This window comes from Onychomys torridus, chromosome 1 (assembly GCF_903995425.1).
Source record: "Onychomys torridus chromosome 1, mOncTor1.1, whole genome shotgun sequence".
NCBI classification, from domain to species: domain Eukaryota; kingdom Metazoa; phylum Chordata; class Mammalia; order Rodentia; family Cricetidae; genus Onychomys; species Onychomys torridus.
In genome coordinates this window covers 113,297,744-113,320,353 of record NC_050443.1, presented here as the reverse complement: position 1 = coordinate 113,320,353, position 22,610 = coordinate 113,297,744, and the positions used below count along the sequence as shown (strand labels likewise).

Genomic DNA, 22,610 nt, shown 5'->3' with positions numbered 1-22,610 from the left:
CTAAGACTTTTCCTTCCTGTCCTGCTTCACTCACTCCTGCCACTGGGGGCTTCTCCAGAGCTGTAACAGCATCCATGTGCACATTACTCAGAAACATACAGCATCCCAGACACCTACAAACTCACTTCCTCCAGCATCTTCTTTTTGTTGTTTTGTTTTTCGACACATGGTTTCTCTATGTAGTACAGAACTCGCTCTGTAGCCCAGGCTGGCCTCAAACTCACAGAGATCCACCTGCCTCTGCCTCCAGGTGCTGGTATTAAAATCGTGCACCACTGCCTTGCACCACCGCCTGGCTTTCCTTCCAGCATCTGCCAGTTCAGCCCCAGCTCTTGCTCTTGGTTTCTGGGCCTTTACTCTGCCTCTAATTCATCTCCAAGGCTAACTCCTGCCTGACATCTCTGTGCATCTTGACTGCAGCCTCTACTCTCCCTCTCTGTGCTCACCTCAACTATGACAGCATTGCCCCTTGGTTTCAGACTCCCTGCTTACAAGGCCCCGCTTTGTAAAATCCTGATGGCAGTGAGGTTGTGCCCAACTTGCCCAGTGGCACCTAAGCCCCTGCTCATCTAATGCAGCCATAGCTCCTCTTTCTCAGAGCTTGAGAAAAATGCCTTCCTGTCTGGGCATTTTCCTCTTCCTCTTTTGCTACCTTCCTACCAATTGCCTTCCTAATGGCCTCACACCCCTCTTCTCTCACAAGCCCTCATCACTGACATCACTTACTGAACGTGGGTTTGTTGGTTGGTTTTTCTCTTTTGTTTTGTTTCGAGACAGGGTCTTACTACGCAGCTCTGTCTGACCTGGAACTCACTATGTAGACCAAACTGGTCTTGAACTCACCGAGATTCTCCTGCCTCAGCCTCCCAAGTGCTGGGATTAATGGCATGAGCCACTACACCCAGCATTGTTTGCTCTTTTGGTGTCTGTCATTGCTCTCTTTCTTTGCCCCAGGACTGGAAGTGCCATCAGCCCAAGCTATGCCTGTCTCTGTCCTTTACTCCTGCAACATGAGATGCACTCAACATCCAGGACATGCAGTGAACATGTGGACTGCCAGAGCAAAGGAGGACAGGCCCCAGCAGGCAGCAGCAGGCAGCCTTGTTACCTGCCCAGAGCCCAGTGGGTCAGGTGGCTCCCTCCTGAGTATGCCCTCAAGGAACAGCCTAGATGGGTGTGGTGGCCAAGTGGTCCAATGATATCACCCAGCTCTGGATTTTATTGTCATTAGAGCTGCAGAGCCAAGCTAAAGCTAAAGGTGGTGATGGCTTCAAAGCCCTGATAAGCTTGTTAACACTGCAGAGGCAGGGAGGCAGAGACTGATAGCCACCAAGAGATAGAACCTGTTACCTTAGTCAGACATCTGCTGTTGGAACGTGACTGCCTTGAGAACAGGATGAGGAGGCAGATGGCGCTTCTCTCCCAGTAATATCTGCCCTGTTTGGACCCCAAATGTTAATCTAGGAATTAAGTGGTATTCTTCAGCATCTTCTGAAGTCTACAGACATCCTGTCATTCAGACACATGTTACCCTTCATTATCTTTGCTCTTCATTTGGGCTCATGGTTTCTATTAGCATCAGCTAATTCCTTCCCCTCATCCTAGACTATAAGGACCTCATGCCATGCCAAATGTCCCATCATTCCTGTGTACCTGAGCCATAGTCCCTCTCTAACCATAGACTCCTCTGCCTCACTGAGCTCTTCTGAGGCCTCCCATGTTCCCCTCTGCCTCCTGAGTTCTCCTCCATAGCTGACTGTGCCACTTTCCCTTGAAACACAGTACCATCCAGGCAGGATTCCCGAAACTGTATCATCACTAGACCATGTGTTCTGTCTTCCATTGTACTCAAGGACTTGACTCCTTGGTTTCTCTTGAGTAACTGTCTTAGTTAGGGTTTCTATTGCTGGGAAGAAATACCATGACATGGCAACTCTTTTTTGTTTTTGTTTTTTGTTTGTTTGTTTTGTTTTTTTTTTTTTTTCCAAGACAGGGTTTCTCTGTGTAGCTTTGCGCCTTTCCTGGAACTCGCTTTGGAGACCAGGCTGGCCTCGAACTCACAGAGATCCACCTGCTTCTGCCTCCCGAGTGCTGGGATTAAAGGCATGCACCACCACTGCCCGGCATGGCAACTCTTATAAAGGGAGATATTTAATTGGGGCTAGCTTACAGTTTCAGAGGTTTAGTCCATTATTGTCATGGTAAGAAACATGGTGGCATGCAGGCAGACATGGTGCTGGAGAAGGAGCTAAAAGTTCTACATCTTGTTCCACAGGCAACAGGAAGTGAACTGTCTACCACACTGGGCATAGCTTAAGCATATAAGACCTCAAAGCCCACCCCCATAGTGATACATTTCCTCTAAGCAGGTCACACCTACTCCAACAAGACCACACATCCTAATAGTGACACTTTCTATAAGCCAAGCACTTGAACACATGAATTCATGGGCACCATACCTATCCAAACCACCACATTCCAAACCACTCTCTGGCTCCCATAGGCTTGTACCCACAACATAATGTAAAATGCATTTATCTTAGGCTTATCCAGATTGAAGGCTTCCATCTGTACTCAAATGTTGTGGCCACAAATGCTTGCTCCCTTGGAGGATAAGCAAAAAAAAGGGGGCTGAATTGGTGTTTTAAAACAATCAAATAGAATTTACTTTTAAACAATATACAGAAAGATTAACATAAAATTACTTGACTTTAGGAGAAAATTTGGGCTCTAGTGATTGGCCACAGGTCATGATGAAGAAGAGAGGGAGAGAAAAAGAGAGAGAACATCCACTGTTTGTGGTTTCATTTAGAGCCTGTCCATATACAGAGGTGTGGTTCTTATGACCTCTAGAAGATACCAGAAGTTTTAATTTCTAATATTTCAATATTATTCCCTCTGTACCTCTTTTTATGAATTGGGCCCAAATACTAACAGTTCTTGCCCACTAAAATCAAAAGGCCTGATTTTTTTTGCAAGATGCCTCTCTACTTGCCTAGAAAAAAACAAACAAAACCCAGAAAGTTACACACTAGTCTGTGTCCTCACAATATTTTAATTCATTTTTCTTGAGTTTCTTTTTTCTGATGAACTATATTCATATGAGCAGACCACAAGGACACAGTGCAGTGAATAGAGATAATGCATAAGTAACATGCATGACCCTACCACGATACTGACATTTCTGGCAAAGGGAGATAGCTCAGCTGCTAAAGTGCCTGTCCCACAAGCATGAGGACCTGAGTTGACTCACCACCCAGGTAAAAAGCCAGGGGTAGTGTGCAAGCTATTTATAGTCCCATTACTGAGGGGGTGGAAACAAATGGATCCCTAGGGTTCCTTGGCTTGCTAGTCTAGCCAAATTAGTGAGGCTTAGGTACTAATGAGAGACTTTGTCTCAATAAAACAAGTCAGATAGCTCCTGAGAATCAACCCCCTCCCCCTCACACACTTGCACGCACACACACACACACACACACACACACACTGACATTTTGGTTCCCTAACACATCCCTTCCTGTCCCTTTTCAGAAAATGATGCATCCCACAAGGATAGTCATTACTCTGATGATGTCTGTTACCACAGAGAGTGTTGCCTTCTCTGGTTCTTTATAGGAATGTGATTAGATAGTATGTTATATATAGGCAGATGGCTCTTTCTAAACACTATGTTATTTCTAGTTTCTTTCACACAGCAAAATCTTTTTGAGATTCGCCCTTTACTGCCTATCCATGGTTAGGTAACACATATTTTTTGCCTCTAGTTCTGTTTTCTGGTTTTTCTCCTTATCACTGTTTGTAGAAATGTGATTTATAATGTCTCACTGTGACTTTCTACCTTATTGATTGAAAGTAAAAATTTTTTCTTTACATCAGAGTTGGGCTAGAGAGATAACTTAGTGGTTAAGAGCATTTTCTGCTCTTACAGAGGACCCAGGCTCAGTTCTCAGCACCCATATGGCAGCTCACAACTATACACAACTCTGTTCACCAAGGGCTCTGACTCCCTCTTCTGGCCTCCACCAGTACCAAGCGTTCTGGTGATACATGAATGTACATACAAGCAAAACACATACATAAAATAAAATAAGTAAATCTTTTAAACTTTTTAAACAAAGTTGCAGATTTTTCAGACTTTACTTTTTCAAACATGTTTCCCCTTCCTCCCACTTCCCAAATGCTGGAGATATATATACGTACTATCTCCTAATGCTGTCTCTTGGGTCACTAAGCCAATGAGTCTAAATGGATCTTTTTCAATTTTTTTTTTAATCTATTCTTCTCTCATATATTACATCCTGATCACAATTTCCTCTCCCTCCTCCCCTCTGAGTCCCTCTCCCCCACCTCGCCTCTCCGCCAGATCCACTCCCTGTTGTGACGTGTGTCCACTGTCTTTCTCCTACAGTGCTTTGTCTTCCGTTACGTCTGTTCATTGAACTTTCCATTTCAGATGCTACTATACTTTTATATCATAGAATTTTCATTTGATTATTTTAAAATATAATTTATTTCTCTGAAGAGGTTTTCTGTTGTTCTAGCTTGCTTTTCTGTTGCTGTGATAAACACGGAGATCAAAGAGAGAGGAAAGGGCTCATTTCACCTTAAAAATTATGGTCCATAACTGTGGGAAGTAAAGCAGAAGCTCAAAGAAGGAACTGAAGCAGAAACCATGAAGGAATTCTGCCTCCTGGCTCACTTTCTCTGGCTTGCTCCGATGCCTTTCTCACGCAGACCTACTTGTTAGGGATGGCCCCGCCCCGAGTGGGCGGGACTCTCCTGTACCAATTAGCAATCAAGAAAATGCCCCATAGATGTGCCCACTAGTCAATCCAATGGAGGCAATTCCTGAATTGAGGTTCCCTCTTCCCAGGTGTGTCAAGTTGACAACTGAAGCTGATTGACACCTTTGTCCTTTATATCACCTTTTCCTTTAAATCCTTGAACATTGTTATAATAGCATTGCTGACTCTTGTCTCCTGCTTTAAACATCTATATTATCTTTGAGTGTGCGTCTATTGATGGGGGAGGGGTAAGGATTCCATGTTATTTCCTGCCTTAATTTCATTTAATGGTAATGTTTGTAATTTCTTGTTGTTGCCTGAAGGCAATGCTCTTGAGTGTTCTAGATGACTTTCAGCTTTGCTAGGATGTTATCTGTAGAAACCCTTCCTCCAGGGATAAGGCAGCTCAGGCTTAAGGAACAGTCAGTTTATTCTGCTTCCTGGCCTGAATGACTGAAGCATCCACCAAGAGTTCTATGCCCTGGTTGACTGGAACTTTGAAGTTACAGCACTGTCCAACCCCTGGAACCTTCTGGAGGCTGACATCCCTGACATGATGTTGTACAGCTGGCCTGAGAGAGTATCACCCTCCTGTTAATGTGCAGCACAGTCTTCAACAGAAGCTGTAGGGTATTATGGTGGCTTCCTGAGCAGCATTTGTTCATAACTGGAACCTTGCTCAATACGCTCCAAATGCCTCAGAAGCCACAACCTCAATTTTAGTTCTCCAGCCAAATACAAATGTCCTCCTGCTTCTGCTTCCTTTATCTACAGTTTAAGGTCCCAGGGCAGTGGGGGAGGAGGGGCTAATTGGTGACTTGAACTATCTATCTGTCTATCTATCTATCTATCTATCTATCTATCTATCTATCTACCTATCTACCTACCTACCTACCTACCTACCTACCTACCTATCTATCTACCTATGTAGTGACAGAAGTGTGGCATCCATTACCCTGTCCTGGATAGAGCCAAATGCTTACCTTGCATTTTGCATTTTTAATACCTGTCTGATTATTTCATAATTATCTGTATGTTTCTCTTTCTCATAGAAGTGAAGTGATTTGTGCATTTTCAGTCCCTTTTCTATCCTTATGAGAGGAGAATCCTCATCCCACAGGTGAGTAGATTATTTAAGAGAAGCATGGGGTTCTGATGTGCATATGGTATGCTCTGTAATCAAAGGACACAATAAAAAATGAAATTAAAGAATAGGATGTGAGCTTGTTTGTAACCTCAAGAAATGAATCGGCAGGTGTCACTGAAGACTGGAAATGACTACTGATAGACTGGTAACTGCTGGGCCTTAAGGATAGGAGTTAGAGATTATGGTAGTTTGAATGAAAATAGCCGCCATTGTCTCATGCTCTCATGTATATGAATGTTTGGTTCCCAGTTGGTGAACTCTTTAGGAAGGATTAGGAGGTGTGGCCTTGTTGGAGGAGATATGTCACTGTTGGTGGACTTTGGGGTTTCAAAAGCCCATGCCAGACCCAGTCTTTCTCTCTGTCTTTGCCTCCTGCCTGCAGTTCAGGATATAAGCTCTCAGCTACTCCTTCAATACCATGAATGTGAGCTGCCATGGTGATCATGGGCTGACCCTCTGAAACTGTAAGCAAGGCCCCAATTAAATGCTTTCTTTTGTAAGTTGCCCTGGTCCTGGTGTCCCTTCACAGTGATAGAAAAGTAAATAAGACAGAGATCTAAGCAAGAATGTTTAGAACCACTTTTAGCAGAGTACTAAAGACTGATAATGTTAAACCCTCTGGTGCTATCATTTAAATAATATACAAATAGGATGCCATTTGGAAGAGGAATTTGAGGGGCACCCCTCCCTGGTAAGGTCTAAGAATAAGGATGTGTAACCTAGAAGGGTGGAAGTTTGCTTTGAGAATCTGAGTAAAAGACAAAATCCATCACAGAAGGTGATTCCTGAAGGTGCTGGGGCCTTGTGCTATCACCCCTTTGGGGTACAGGTCTGTACCCTCATCATTTGAGAATTCAAATTGTGTCCTGACACAGGAGGTTGACTTGGCTTCCATGGCATAATAAAGGTTGTAAATTAGTCATGTGATTGAGGAAGTCCTGGAAGGATGGCCCAGCCCTCCTTCATGCTGGTTGGCTGCAGCCATAGCAACTGCTTGTTCTAGACCAAAGTTCAGTGTCTACACATCTTTATGGCCTTGTTCACAGTTCAATGTTCAGAAGCATAAAACTTCCCACAAAGACAAAGGTTTTATATTCACATACTAGACTTCCTTTCTAAACACTGGACTCCAAATGATAAGGCCCCCAGATATTCTGAAGTGGTTGTTGTTTTATCCCAGGGAGCTTTTCTCCTGAGAAAATGCCAACCACACAGAAGACTTTGTTGTTCCTATCTGGCTTTGTCACAAGCCTTGGCTCTGTTGTTGTCATCTGTTCGATCCTGGGGACACAGGCATGGGTCACCAGTACTATTTTCTTCACAGATGCTATTTCCAATGGGACCATTATCATCACCTATGGTCTCTTCCGTGGTACGAGTGCTCAAGATTTGAATGAAGGCCTTCAAGATCTGGACAAAAACTTTGAGGGTAAGTGATCATTTCATTTGAATGGGGAGAGCAGGAGTGGGTAAGACTTCTATCATTCTACTTCTGAACCAAAGAGCCATTCATAACCAATCTCTTCAAAGCCCTAAGTTAGGCTATCAGTGGACTAACTCATAATTTTGAAAAACTGTTCATCATTATTTTAGACTCTTTGGCACTGGTTATCTTGTTATTTTTAGAGTCTAAACTATTCTAGCAGCCACTGGGCTTGAATGTACCTATCTAGTTTATTGACAAGTAAATAATTAAGTTAAAGTATGTGGCAGCTTTACAGTGTTTAATAGCCAACAGGAGCAGAATTTTAAAGGACATTGACCATGAATTTTGATGAGGTGTATCCAGCTCTCTCCAGAAGTTCATAAATACTTACACAGGGAAAATGTAAAGCATAAAACGTCAACACCCAGTTTGTATTTCTCAGCTTCTTGAGCTTACACTTTTGTATTCAAAATATATCATTGTTGGAAATGACATTTAGTTCCTATCAATCCTATCACAGGAATTCCCATCTGCTCCTTAATTCTGATATAATAATGTCTTGCTCTCAAGAGATACAAAATAAGAAACTATTAAGAATAAGTGAATGCAGCTACTTGAGTTTCAGAGTCTGAGCTCTGGCATTATGGTTCTTGAAATGTGAAAGCCACATCTGTACATTGTATAGCATATAAGTGGACTTTGCATTGCACAGTGATGTGTGCAGGGTCTGTACAGCCAATTGGGGTATGTAAGCACAATCTACTACCTTATGCCAGTGTAAAGTTGGGTGCTAGTACTCCAGGTTGGAGTTCTAGATGGTTTATGATTCACTAATGAAATGGTTTCCATAAATCCAGGGCAATGTGTTTCTAACTACCAATAGGTCTTTGAGTGGTAGGAAACCACATTTTCCCTGAGGTTTCAGCTGCTTCTCCCTTCCCCTGGTGCTGGCCGCAGCCTAGAGACTGACTCTCCTGCAACCAGGAGCTGTGGTTTCAAAGGCCCCTTCGGTGATACCATTTTCAAAAACAAAAATATGCTTGTTTGTGAATCGTCCAGCAGATTTAAACACTTTACATTTGAGACAGAAGTCTACAGTGTCGACTTGGGATCAGTTGATTCCATCTAGAGATTGATGGCCTCCACGGAAACCCTGAGTCTCTAGCCAGGGAGGCCCAGAGAAAGACAAGAAAGAGCAGGCCTGGCAAACCAGCCCTACGTGACTGGGAGAAAGCTGGTGTCTGGAGAACAGGGACAGCTTCAGTCATGGGGAGCACAGCTTGGGAGTCAATGCCAACTCGGTCCTTGCCCTTAGTGTAGCAACAGAGGCAGAATGCTTGTGTTACTTGTGCTTGGTTCTCTCTGTTTTTATCCTTTGCTATTGGAAAGCCACACTCTAACCACCCCTCAAACTCATTGTCCAACCTCCCATTGCCACAGAGGAAGCAAGCACCCAGTGGAAGAAGATGCTGCACAGTTGCTGGTTGGCATCTAGGGGCCATTCAGGGACTATGGAATTTTCCATACCTGAACATGTAAACAGTTCTTCCAGACAGGAAGTTATTTTTAGAACATGTAGGCAATGCTAAAGATTGCTTACCCTGTCAACAGAATCCAGTATTTACAGTGGAACACTTAGCTTGCCTACAAGTAAGTCAGGGCTGCAATGCACATCATTAGCCAATCATTGGTAGCGAAATTAAATCTGTATAAAATGAAATATGCATAGTCCTGTTTGGCAGTGGTAGATGGATGCTTCCCCTTGTTTTGAGCTTTGTGGCTAAGGCCAGGACAGGCTGAAATCCTCAGGCAGTGATGTATATCACCAGGCCCTGTTATACTTTGGCAGGGGAAATAACATATTATGTCTATTTGGACTGCAGAGTTTGAAGTGAAAGAGCAGAATGGGCAATAGTATTTGGTTTAAAGTGTCAAAATCATCCAGCCAACAATGGGTCAACAATGAATGGAGGTGATGCCTAATCAGCCCCAGTGAGGAAACTTTCTGTTGTGGAATTGGGCTGGCAATGAGTTCAGGCTGGCTAGATGGATCCTGGTTTGTCTAATACCCAGGTAAGTGACCATTTAGCTCTGTCTAGCCAGGAGTGGATGGTCTCTGCTACTCCTAAAGTTCCAGCTGTATAATTTAAGCTCACAATGTCAGCTATGTGAGTGAAGGTCTTAGACTTAGGAACTGATAGGATTTATGCACAGTTCCTGTCATGAAGTGTTCTCTATTTAGGGCAAGGGGAAGCTCCTCTTCTACCAAAACGCAACACCCTGCACTCATGTAAGTCTCCACAACAGTTAGAGGTGGGGTGAGGAACACAGCTCCATGGACTCATAGGAGGACCTGTGCTCACACTCACAGGGTGTGCCTCCTCCTGCCACCCCCAGTTTGACTCTTGAATGCTTTATAACAGGATCTCGAATGAAGTTAACCTAGACTCTGAGAATGCTATCAGGGCTTAAGGGGCATGATCTGTACTATTTCCCCAGGATGGCAGGAATGGGGCAATGTGTCATGTGGCTGTGGCATCCCTCAGAATGGGATCTCCAGTATTACCCAGCCTACATCCTGACCAGACCAAACATCTTCACAGAATTATTTTGGTATTTCAATGAATGCTATTTCTCTTCTCATGGCACTAGGTCTCTTTGACCTTGGTCCCAAGAGCATCTCAGTTAGTAGACACGTGACACTTCATCAGCCACATTATCATGGCACTGACTCTGGCCTGGAGATACAATCTCCTGGATGCTACAGAGACTCCCTGCACTGTGGTGATATTGTGTTCCCAAAATATTGTGCATCCTAATAAACTTATCTGGGGTCAGAGAACAGAACAGCCACTAGATATAGAGGCCAGAAAATGGTGGCACACATGCCTTTAATCTTAGCATTTGAAAGGCAAAGATCCATCCAGATCTCTGTGAGTTCAAAGCCACACTAGAAACAGCCAGGCATGGTGACACACACCTTTAATCCCAGGAAGTGATGGCAGGAAACAGAAAGCTTTATGAGGTGTGAGGAACAGGAACTAGAGGCTGGTTAAGTTTGTAGGCTTTTAGCAGCAGTTCAATTGAGATCCATTTGGATGAAGACTCAGAGGCTTCCAGTTTGTGGAAACAAGATCAGCTGAGGAATTGGCAAGGTAAGGTTAGCTGTGGCCTGTTCTTCTTCTCTGATCTTTCAGCATTAACCCCAATAACTGGCACCAGGTTTGATTTTACTAATAAGACTTTTTAAGATTTGTGCTATACTGCACTTGGCCTCTCATGACAAGAAAAATTCCAGATGCAGGTCCCATCCCTCCTGTTTAAAAAAAAATCTTATTAGATGCATTATTTTCTATGTAACTATGACAAAGCATCCGAGAAAAACAACGTACAGGAGGGAGGTTTAGTTTTGGTTCCTGGTTCCGGAGGGATTGCAGCCCATCATGGTGGGAAAGGCATGGCAGAGCAGGTTCAGCTGTGATGGTGGGAGTGTGAGGTAGTCTCTTCACATAGCAGAGAACACACGCCAGAACCAAAGTGGGTATAGCCTTCATAGGTCTACCCCTAATAATCTACTTCTCGGAGCCAGTCTGTGTCTCTGGAAGTTTCCACAGCCCTTAAAACAGTGCCACAGGCTGGAGTCTAAGCCTTGAAATTTGAGCAGGTGGGGGACATTCTAGTCAATTCATAATATCAGATGTGATGATCAACATTGATTATCAACCTGATGAGAAACAGGGAGACAAGCCCTTGGCGTGTCTGGGAGGGAGTTCCTATATTGGGTTAATTGAGGTTAGAAGATGCACACTAAGTCTGGGTGACGTCATCTCAGAGGTCTTGAACTGCAGAAAATGGAGGTGAGCTGATCATCAGCATCCTCTGTCTCTCTGCTTCCTGACTGCAGATGCAGTGTGTCTAATTGTCTCAGGTTCCTGCCACCATGTTTTCCCACCATGGTGGACTGTACTCTCAAACTGTGAGCCAAAATAAGCCCTCCTTAAACTGCCTTTGTTAAGCCCTTGATGGTAGCAATGAAAGAAGTGATTAATACACTGGGTGATTTTAGGGCAAAAGGATTGTAATTCTGACTCAGGGTTGATGGTCCCCAACCTTGCCTTGGCCAGATACTAGGTTGACACAGCTTTGGGCATTACTTTCATGCCCCTTGGCAGTAGGCTGCTTGAAGTTGATTTTTTTTTTTTTTTTTTTATTGTGACAGCTTAGGACATAACCTTACAAATGAACCAAGGCAGTCTGAGGGCAAATGTCAGGCTATATGATCTCTGCACTTAGGCCAAGGGCCAACTATCACCAACTATCACCGATGGGCTGTCACGGTCTGGCTTCTCCTTTGTCCCCAGTCTCCACTGGCTCTTATTTCTTTTCTGTGATCTCAACATTGCACTATTAAACAGAACTGAATTGAGAAGGTAAACACAACCACAGAAACTAGTTGCAAAGTACAGAACAAATGAAAGTGACTTCTTGAGACTATAGGAAAACCTTACCTCTCTACTCTGACTTTATCTCGTGTATCAGAATGTGTCTCCTGGAGAAGAGCTGGCTACTCTTTTCCCTTCTCAGAGATATGGCCACATTGGAAGATGGAGGAAATAGAGGGAGCCAAACCAGAGGCTTTAGTCACTTTTCTCCCAAGACAATCTTAGCAACTGTCCAAGAGGTTGAGATGCTAGCTGTGACTTCCTGGGAGGGCCCAGGTCCTGCTCTAAGATCTGTCTGTGCTGTGATGCCCACTAATGTAAGCATCACACTGAGTCAGGTCCCTGGTGGCCAGGTGTCTGAGGGAGTGGAGTCAGTTCCCGTCTGAAGAATCAGTTTTAGATACTTGTATTTCTGCGATAAAATATCTGACAAAACCCAGCCCATCACAGTAGAGAAAGTCACCAAGATAGGATCTTGAGGTTGCTGGTCACATTGCATCCACAGTTAGAAAACAGAAAGCAGGGGAAGGGTGAAGGCTGGTGCTCATCTTTAAGGTGGATCCTCCTGCTTCACTTAACCCAATCTAGAAACTCCCTCACAGTCATGCAAAGAGGTTTGTCCCTGCTAATTCTAGATTCTGTAAGTTGAGAGTCTCAACCATCACACTCAATGTCTGTGAACTTACAGAAAACAAGGCCTGGAGGTGGAGGGCAGATGGCTGCTGGGACTAAGTGAATGAATCTTGTCCTGTGGGGAGCTGGGTGTCTGGATGCCCAGCTGAGATATCTACTGTCCTCTCTGCGGCTGCCTGTTCTTGGCCTCTTTCTGAGGACACCAGAATCAGGGCAATTAGCTCCAATTGTGAGGGGACTCCTGATTCAGAAGCTTGTCCCCTGAAAGAAAAAGAACGCCATGTATCTGCTCATTTTATGGGGAGGGAGCAGCTGTCAGATGCCGGGAGGGTTATTGTTATTGCATTCCAGCTAACTCTCACCAAGCTTTCAGCTATCCTTGTCTGAATTTGGAGGCAGGAGCTGGAAAGACGTAGCTGTCATACCTAGGGGGCATGGAATTCAGAAATAAGTTTTACAATGCAGCAGTTAAAATTAAGATGAATTGTCCCCCAAGTACGTGGGAAAGTATGAGTCAACAGCCCCAAATTAACTCTCTTTGGAAAATTACGTCTGCTAAATCTTATTGAAAGTCAAGGCAGAGCTAAATTTGATTGTCATTTTCTTTTTCTTTTTGTGCATGTGTGTCATGTGCAAGTGCTTTTGCATATGTGTGCACATATGCAAGAAAGCCAGAGGTCAAAATGTATGTATGTTTTCCAATTATGTCCCGTCTTGTTTGTTTTTGTTTTAATTTCGTGTGTATATTATGTGTGCCTGTGTAAGTTTATGTGCACCACATGGATGCAGCAGCTCAAAGAGACCAGAGGAAGGTATTGGCTCCCTGTAATGACAGCCTCGAAGTAGGTGCTGGAAAAGGAAGCTGGGTTCTCTACAAGAACAGTACAGTACGCATTCTTAACTGCTGAGCCATCTCCCCAACCCCCTCCACCTTGTGTTTTGAGACAAGGTCTCTAAGGGAACCTGGAGCTCACAGACTGATTTTGCTGGGCTGGCTGGCAAGCAAGCTAGTCTCCCCAGGGCTGGGATTACAGGCACTGTGCCTGGCTTCTTTTTTAAACATGGGCTCTGGGAGGGTTGATCCGAGGCCTCTATGCCTTCAGGGCAAGCATTTCATCCACTGAGCCATGTTGGCAGCCCTTCATGGTCACCTTCTAATGGAATATTCCAGTTGCAAATGAACATCCATCACTTACAGCTCTAAGTCAGCACGTGAGGTAGAGAGATACTCAAGAGAATTCCAGGTGTTTGGGACACAGGGCATGTTCCTCACACTCAGGTTTCTGCTCTTGACTTAAATATTCCAGTTATTTCCTTGACTGCAGAACTCTGCCAAGGAGAGAGAAAGCTCTTTTGTCCCCAGCCACCTTCCCTTGAGATCAAGGGTTTCCTCCTGACCTGGCTGCTGGGGAAGGGGAAGTGGATCCACCTTGAGGTGATGAATGGTTGACACATCCACAGGGACCCGCCTGGACCTCTGGCTGGGTGTGCCTCAGCTCTGTTGCTTTTTCCTATTCTCCTTCTGATGTCACCTCCCTCCAGTTTTAAAATCAGCACGTACTGAGTTAGCACCAGCAAAACCTCCCAAACATGGCATCTACGTAGAGTGTGGAGAAGCAGGCAAGAGACACCACTTGGTTAAGTCAGGGGCAGTGCAGCCCCAGTCCAGGTGGTCTTTGAGAGCCTCATTTGGGCTACAGGGTAGAGAATGTAAGACAGGGATCAATCCCCCACCCAAAGGGGTCACTGGCAGAAGTCACTGAAAAGCCCAGTCACCATGGTGACAAGGAGGTGTTGCCTATGGAAGCTGAGCTTTGCCCCTGTGCATCTGAGCAGTGAAATGCTCTACAGTGGAGGTGGGAGGTCATGGTCCACTGGCTGCTGAGCTGGGGTTTCTCTTCTTTTGCAGGCTCTGTTCTCCTGGGGTTGATGTTTATCACATGCTATGAGTTCCTGTCTCTCCTGTTCCTTCTTCCTGCACATCCCTTTACCCTTTAAGCCAGTGCCCTGTGTTAAGCAGTGTATCTGTTGCTGCTGCCCTCAGGCCACTTCCTTCCAGGAGATGCCTGTTCTGGGCTCAGTCACACGCTACTCAGGGTGCCTTTTCTATCTTCATGGGGGACTTCTGCTACCGCCCAATTTTTTTGGTCCCACCTCTTTTCATGCCTACTTTGTCTAGTAGGAGGACATTGCAGATTTAGATAAATAAATATGAGGACTTAAAATTTAAGATGATGGGGTTGAGGATTTATCTCAGTGATAGAGTGTTTGCCTAGCAAGCGCAAGGCCCTGGGTTTGATCCTCAGCTCAAGAAAACAAAAAACAAAAACAAAAACACAAGGTGATTTCACCCAAACTGGGTTGAGCACATACTCTTATTCAAGGTAAATGTCAGATCCTGGGGTCCTGGGTCCACTCAGATCTCTCAGAAACACAGTTCAGTAAAGACCATTCCTTTAAAAAAAAAGAATTACTAATTTTATTTTATGGCTTGCCTGCATGTATATGTGTGTGTCATGTGCCCATGGAAGTCAGAAGAAGCTGTTGACTCCCTCTGGAACTAGAGTTTACAGATAATTGTGAACCACCATGTGGGTGGCAGGAATCAAACTCATGTTCTCTGCCATTACAACCAGTGTTCTTAATCACTGAGCCATCTCTCCAGGCCCCCATTTCTTATACAAGTCTCACAGTCACATAGGGGCACTCATTTTCCTTGAAGAGTTAGAAAGGAGACCCAGGCGCATGGTGTGCAGATTCTACACTGAACATCAGGAGCATGGGTGAAATTAAGGGCATGACCCACAGAGAACGTCTCAATACTCAGTCCAGGACAGAGAGGAGCACCTTGCAAAGAGAGGGTGATGGTGGCAAACGGTAGGACATGGTTCAACAGATGCTTTGAAGTTCCTCTTGTCCCATGGGAGCCAGCACACACGGTCCTGGAAGTGAAGAATCCAGGTCTGCCTGGCTGCTTCTTGTTCCTTAAAGCAGTGCTGTGCTAAGGATGTAAACGTCTCCACATCTGTGGGGACCAGAGAAGCAGGAAGAGGAAGAAGAGGAAGAAGGAGCCTTTGGCTAGTTCTTACTTACCCCTCCGTGGCTACTGTGGCATGCAGTTCCCAGTGATTTTGTCAGCGTTGCTGTTGTTGGCACAACAATCTTTCCCCTGATTGCCTTTTCCTTGGGCCTTCGTAGACTATCTCTAAATACTTTCATGTGGGATCCTGACATATACTGACAACCATTAGAGAGATGCTCGGCACACCTAGGAAGAGCACACCTGTCTGGTCTTTTGTGTGGGAGTAGAGCAGGAGGTGGGGGCGCTAGATGCCCTGGAAAATGGCTGCTAGAGCTCAGGAGCCCTGTGGGTCTGATGACTCATAGCCCAGTGCACCTGCATCGTGTTTTCCATGAGCGTAGAACCCCCATGGAGCTTCTTTGCATTTAAGATACATGCAGGTGCTATTTTGTGAAGTGCCTTAAGCTTAGACAGAAGTCTGAGGGTGAATCAGAGGGTTGCGTTCCCAGCTGTCTCAGTGAGTCAGGGACAGGGACGTGGAGTCTGGACCCAGGGAAATGACGTTTCTTTGCCCCAGCAAGAAATGTTTTCCTGTCTCCACTGTAAGCTGTGAGCTGGCGCTCTGGTCGTTTCCGCCAGCCCTTACTATCCAGCTTTTTTTCTCTGTCAGCTGCTCCTGGCTCCTTGAATTCTTCCCAGCCACGGGGTTTATGGGATCCCCACTGTGCACGAGTTTGCACAGTGACCCACCCTAAGGGTTTCTGTCAGAAGCAACTAATTCTCAGACCCGAAGGAAAGCGGTGGAGATGGAATTGCCACCTCTCCCACAGGCCAGGCTCTGAGGGCAGAGATCACTGGTAAGGAAGCTGCAGGCATGAAGGACACCCTCTGCTAGAACTTGACAACTAACATGAACATCCAGGCACTTTCAGGACTGTGGCTATGCAGTCAAGTAAAGCCACTGACTGGCCTGCCGTGATGGATACGGTCTTCTTCTTGTGTGTTTGTGTATGTTCCTGTCTGTACATGTGCACTCAGAGTGTATATGCAGGTGCACATGCACATGTGTATATGTGCATGTGGAGGTAAAATGTCAACTCCTAAAAGGTCAACTCCAGATGCTAGTCTTCAGGTGATGCCCATCTTGGTTTTTGAGACAGGGTCTCTGGTTGAACCTGGAGCTCACTAACTCAACTAGACTGGCTGTCCAGTGAGCCCCAGGATCCACCTGTCTCAACCGTCTCCACAACAGTGAGATCGCAAGCACTTGCCCCCACAGCTGGCTTTTTAAGGGGGGTTCTGGGGATTGAACACAGATCCCATGCTTCTACATCACATTACTGACTGAGCCATCTTCCAGTTTGTGCCATCTTCTTCTTGCAGGATGAATGGTATACTGCTTCCTTCTCCGACACCACACCTTCTCTAGCTTGGCTGCACTTAGGATTTGTATTCTGCACTGGGCATTCACCAAATGTTGCTTTAGTTTTAGGGATATTGGGCAATTCTTCCCAGAAGTCTCTGCATTTGGTGGCCGTCATATTCCTGATCCTGAGTCTGGGAGCTTCCATACTGAGCTCAGTGTTCACCTTCTACAACAGCATCAGCAACCCTTACCAGACATTCTTGGGTCCTACGGGCGTCTATACCTGGAATGGACTCAGTGGTGAGTTTCCTGAGAAGACTCAAGTGCACATACATGCACACACATACACATGGGCATACACATGCATACTTGTGTACACATGCACACATAGGTGTACACATACACACACTGATGCATGCTCATGAATACACATTGCTCTTCTTGCCTTCACAAGAGGCAAACTTGGACTCTCAAGATGCCATACCTGGGTGGCTAAGCCACAGAGCAAGGGAGGATGCCATCTGGGGCCAACACTCCTCTTGTGGGCTAGGGTGCCGTGTGGTTGCTAGGTGATTTTGTTATTTTGTGGGTGGGTACCTGGGTGGAGGATGGAGTCCACATGGGAAGTAGATTATGCTGTGACTCAGACAAAAGACTCTGTGGGCTTTGTCCATGCACTGCAACCCCCACATCTGCCTAGTGGGACTGAGAAGCACAGGTTAAGGGACTTGGTTACAAATCCAGATATAGGTCCCTAGCATCAAGGGCCTTCCATTAACCACCAGACCTCACTCACTGCCAGGGTAAGCAATGACTTGTTCTTTAGTCTTGCTCATGCAGCTTGGATCCAACAGAAGCAGAGGCCTCAGACATGGCTGGATTTGGAGATCACATTGTGGGCAATCTGTTTCTCTTCATCATTGTATATGTTGATTTCCCAGTGAGTGTTCTGTAGCTACACAGTTGAGTCAGTTCTCTAAAACGTCATTTGTCTGTACACACCCTCGACTCTACCAGCAGCAGCTCTAGAGGAAAGGCCTGCCATATCCCAGGAGTCCGGAGAGCATCCTGGGCCCAGTTCTCTTAGACTCACACCTTGACATGGCCTGATCAGTCTCTGAAGCCCAGAAAGATAAACTGGCCCGTCCAGTTGGCGAAGAACACTTGTCTATATTGGACCTGGGTCCAGGTTCAGCTGTTCTCCAGCCTCAGAGGCATATGGAGGAGGAGGAGTGGGTTCCCAGAGGAGAAGGGGAAATGCAGGAGGCTAGGCTGAGCCTCTCTGCAGCCCATGGGGCTGTCAGCTGGCCCCTTGAGGCTGTAGCCTCATCTCCTTTCCCCTGCAGGGGAGGGCAGGCTGCTGTACAAGTGTCAGAGCTCCATATATGTCTGCGGAGAAAAAGGAGTCTGGACAGTCTCCCCTCAGCCTGCCTATGTCTAGCCACAAAGAGCTACTATAGGGAGAGAGTTCTCACAGTACTTCTGCCTCAGGGGTATTCTAACACAGAGGGAGAGACTGTGATGTCAGCAGAAAAAACAAACAAACAAACAAACAAACAAACAAAAAACCTGGAAGGGGTATGTAAGGGGCAGGTTTGCATTCTGAGCTAGGTCTGGAGGAGGCCTTTGGGCAAGCATAGGAGTTGGAGGTAGCCTTTTGTGTCCTGATGCTCACTAAGCCAGATTCTATCCTCACACACCCTCAGAGAGCCTTTAATTTTCTGCCCTTATCTGGAGGGTTACAGGGTTTAGTGGAAACTGGTTTGCAAGAGGCTAATCCTGCAGAAGGGCTTCTGTGCATCATTGACAATGTAGCTTCCTAGCCTTTGGGGCACTGTGAGGGAGGGCTACTGTCAGACTGACTTTAAGGCCCTGGAGAATGCCAAAATCCCCTGCAGAGCGAGGCTTACCCATGCTCTCCTGGGCTGCATGTGGTGAGCAGGCCCAGTGAGTAGAAGAGGAAGTGGATTACTTGGTTGATTTCTAAGGGAAAGAAGTAGCAATAACACCGCCTGAGGCTTGTGCCCCCTGACCTCAGCCCACACTGGCCTCAGAGTTGGCCACAGAGGATTTTAAGGTAGGCGCAGAAGAGATTGGATCTAGAGAGACTGTCACAAACTGTCTGCTCCAGGCATCTTCAACTGGAGAACACAGGAAGCAATGAATATGTATCATAGCCCAGCAGGGATGGGATCCTCCAGAAGTGCATGTCCCCAAGCTTTGAAAAACAGCTCACCACTGCCTGCCTCCAGCCTCCAGTAGCCCTCCAGTCTACAGCTCTGGAGAAGTTGTGCAGCTAGCCAGGCCTAGATGGAGGCCTGTACTCCCAGGTACTTAGGAAGATGAGGTGGGAAGACACCCCCCCACAAACACACACACCAAGTTCAAGACCTGTCTGGCTGCAGAGGGAGTTCAAGGCCCTGCTCAATACAAATCATGAAAGAGGGCTGGAGTGTGATTCAGTGGTAGAGTAATTGCTTACTGTATTCAAGGATCTAGATTTAATCTCCAATATTTCAGGAAAGAAGCAAGCAAGGCAAGAAGGCAAGAAGGCAGGAAGGCAGGAAGGCAGGAAGGAAGGAAGGAAGGAAGGGAGGGAGGAAGGGAGGGAGGGAGGGAGGGAGGGAGGAAGGAAGGAAGGAAGGAAGGAAGGAAGGAAGGAAGGAAGGATAGATAATCAATTAAACTAGAAGTGATGTGGAGCCCATGGCTCCAGGCATCTGCCTCTAAGGGGCCCAGATAGGCAAGGTGTCTACATTACAGACCTTCCCTGTACAAATCAAAGCTCCAGACAGTCCACTTTAGGGTAAAGGCATTAACCTTGTGTTCATTCCACCCCTTTATGATTAATTAAGCTTTTATAAGAAACTTCACAAGAGGAAAATGAAGGATAATGAAGGTGTGAGAGGCGCGCAGTGAGCATCAGAGGAACAAGACTTTTGTTCATGCAAATAATTAAGAAATAAAGCCATTATTTTGTGGGTGAGGTGTGTCATCAAGGGCTGTTCAAACATTCTCTTCATGCAAACCCCCCTAATTAGCTTCCCTCAGAGGACCATTTGGGGAGCTTCCCTGCCTGTGGGTTGGGACACAACTGATGCCTGAGACTTCACCAAGCTGTGCACGTTTTTGTGTATGTCAGCAGATGAAGGATCCCAGAAGACTTCATCCTGGGGATTCCCCTGATGTGTCAGGCTCCACCTGGGCATGAGTATCCCTCCTCATCCTCACCTTCCTCCCAAAGGGTTTTCATTCCAGCATCCCTGGTATATGAATCACCTGCCACTTACATTACCCAGTTAAAATATACAGTTCGTTGGGTTTGGGCATGTTCTTAGCCACTTGCAGACATCATTACCATCATTTTCCAAACATTTTCACCAGCTCAAAGAGAGACTTCATGTCTCCTGGTTACTACCTGCCTCTCACCCATCTAAACAGCTATTGGTCTGCTTTGCTGTAGATACTTCCTGGTTCAAGGCCACACTTGGCTGAGTCACACAGAGCGGACTAGCTGCAGCAGCTATCCCGAGCTTCCCTGTGTCCATGCCCAGCACTCCAGAGGCTGTGGTTCTCTTGCTCCTGGTGATGGGACTCACCCCTCACAGTTTGGGGTGACCCACTGCCCACCCCTGCTCTTATGGAGGTGGCTTCTTCCATCCAGTATGCTGGTGTTTTACCAAGTGTGGTTGGTCCATTCACACCTCCCCCTACACTCACCATATCCACCCTCCATCCCCTGTCCACTCACTCACACCTGCTACATATGTGCCTCTAGGGTACAGGCTGTGATAGGCCAGTCACCCAGTGAGAGCTTCTGATGGGATCTGAGGTTAGATACTTCCCTGAATGATATTTAGAATTTTGTGCCTAGAATCAAGTTTGTATCTTACATATTATTTTTACATTCTCCTTCATCTTGAAACACTGTAGAATCCCATGTAGCTATTCAATAAATGCCTATGGATTACATATTCCATAAAGAAAACAAGTGGTATTAAAAATGCATGGGGACTGGGCACAGTTAGAGGGATAACTCAGCAGTTAAGAGTGATTGCTGCCCAGTCCCTAATCATAAGGACCTAAGTTGGAATCCATGCCCCTCCACCAATGGGTGGTTCACAAACCGCTCTAACATCTGATCCAAGGGATCTGATGACCTATTCTGGTCCCTTTGGGTGGCTACCTACACATATATGTACATATGCTCACACAGTCACATGTTCATATACATGTAAAAAATTAAAATAACTTTAAAACATGCATCACAAGAACAGGTAGATGGTTCAATGAATAAAGTGATCACTGCAAAGAAATAATGGCCTGAGTTTAGATCCCTAGCACCCAAGAACAAAGCCAGGCAACATGGTGTACATCTGTAACCACATCCCTGGGTGGACAGTGATACTAGATGGGGGGATCTTGGAGGCTTGTTGCTGAAACAGAGAGTTCCAGGTTCAGTGGAAGACCCTGACCTCTCTGCAAAAATAAAGAAAGAAAGAAAAGGGAAAGTGGTAGAAACAATCAGCTGGTGTTGTCCCTTGGCCTACACATATGTGCATATATATACATGTGTGCACATTCAGACATATACCACAGAAAGGCACATGCATGCATGCACACATGTACGGACAAAAATAATGTTAAGAATGCCTCATGGTGTCATTTATGAAGCTTAATCTTCTTTTCAGCATCCTTTGTGTTCCTGACCATGGTACTGTTCGTGGGGAATACAGAGTCCAACCATCTCTCAGAAAACCTGTCCCAGAAGCTTTACCCAGAAACCATCAACAAGAGAACAACCCACACTTATGGATACTCATTTTGGCTCATTCTGCTTGTCATCCTCCTGAATATTGTCACTGTGGTCATCATCATTTTCTATCAGAAGGCCCGATACCAGCAGAAGCAGGAGCAGAGGAAGCCAGTGGAATATGCTCCCAGGGACGGCATTTTATTCTGAGTCTCATCTGGCATCACATTCGCACTGTCTCTGCCAGTAGTAACTGGCTAGCTCCTCTGGACAATCTGCATGGTAGAGTGACTGTCAGGTGCAATACCTTCTGTAACCATGATACCATGTCCTTCCTAGGCAATGCTTGCACGCTTCTCCATGGATATCCCCCTGGAAAGAGTTTTCTCATGAGGGCAGGGTAATGAGTGGGGAAGGGTGTGGTCTAGTGTGCTCCCAGAGGTGGGTGGTCTGGGGCCTACAGGCCCTTCCCTCCTGGCCTTGTTATCCACAGTAATAAAGGTCTGAGTTTTTGCCTTTCCTGTGACCATCTCAAAGGACTGTAGCCCCCATGATCTTGTCCTTAGGAAGGACCAGTTATTTCACTCCGCTGTAGGAACAAAGGCATTCTGAACTTGTTTATCCAGAGTCAAGAATTAGATACAAAAAGATAAAGGATGAAATGACCCTGCAGGCTCAGTTCCTTTAATGAGGGCTAGACACGTGTAGAATTTAGGCCTTGGGAAACCTTGCGCAAACAGGTTAGAGGTGAAATGTAGTCACCATGGTCAATTTTTCCAGTAGACAGACAACCAGCAAAATGGGAAAGGCACCAACATTTATTCTACATGTATTTCCAGGAGGATATTTGCTTTGAAAATCCCACTGAGAACCCTTCAGCCTTGACTATTTTACAGTGGAAAGTGACCCCTTCCATGTATTGATGGAGTCATGAAGCAGTAGCTCTGTGACAAGGAGTGGAGCCTATGAAGTCCTCAAGGATAAATGGCCTTCAACACTCAGGCTAGAGGTGTGAGCTGGTCGCCACAATGTGGGCA

General features: G+C 45.8%; 1 protein-coding gene across 1 annotated transcript; it reads left to right on the top strand.

Annotated features, from left to right (window-relative positions):
* Positions 1–7,131: 7,131 nt before the first annotated feature.
* Clrn3 (clarin 3) lies at positions 7,132–21,783 on the top strand. The gene is made up of 3 exons (XM_036184911.1): positions 7,132–7,360; positions 16,941–17,120; positions 21,512–21,783. The coding sequence occupies exons 1-3, from the start codon at positions 7,132–7,134 to the stop codon at positions 21,781–21,783; spliced, it is 681 nt and encodes a 226-aa protein (XP_036040804.1).
* The last annotated feature ends 827 nt before the right edge of the window (positions 21,784–22,610 follow it).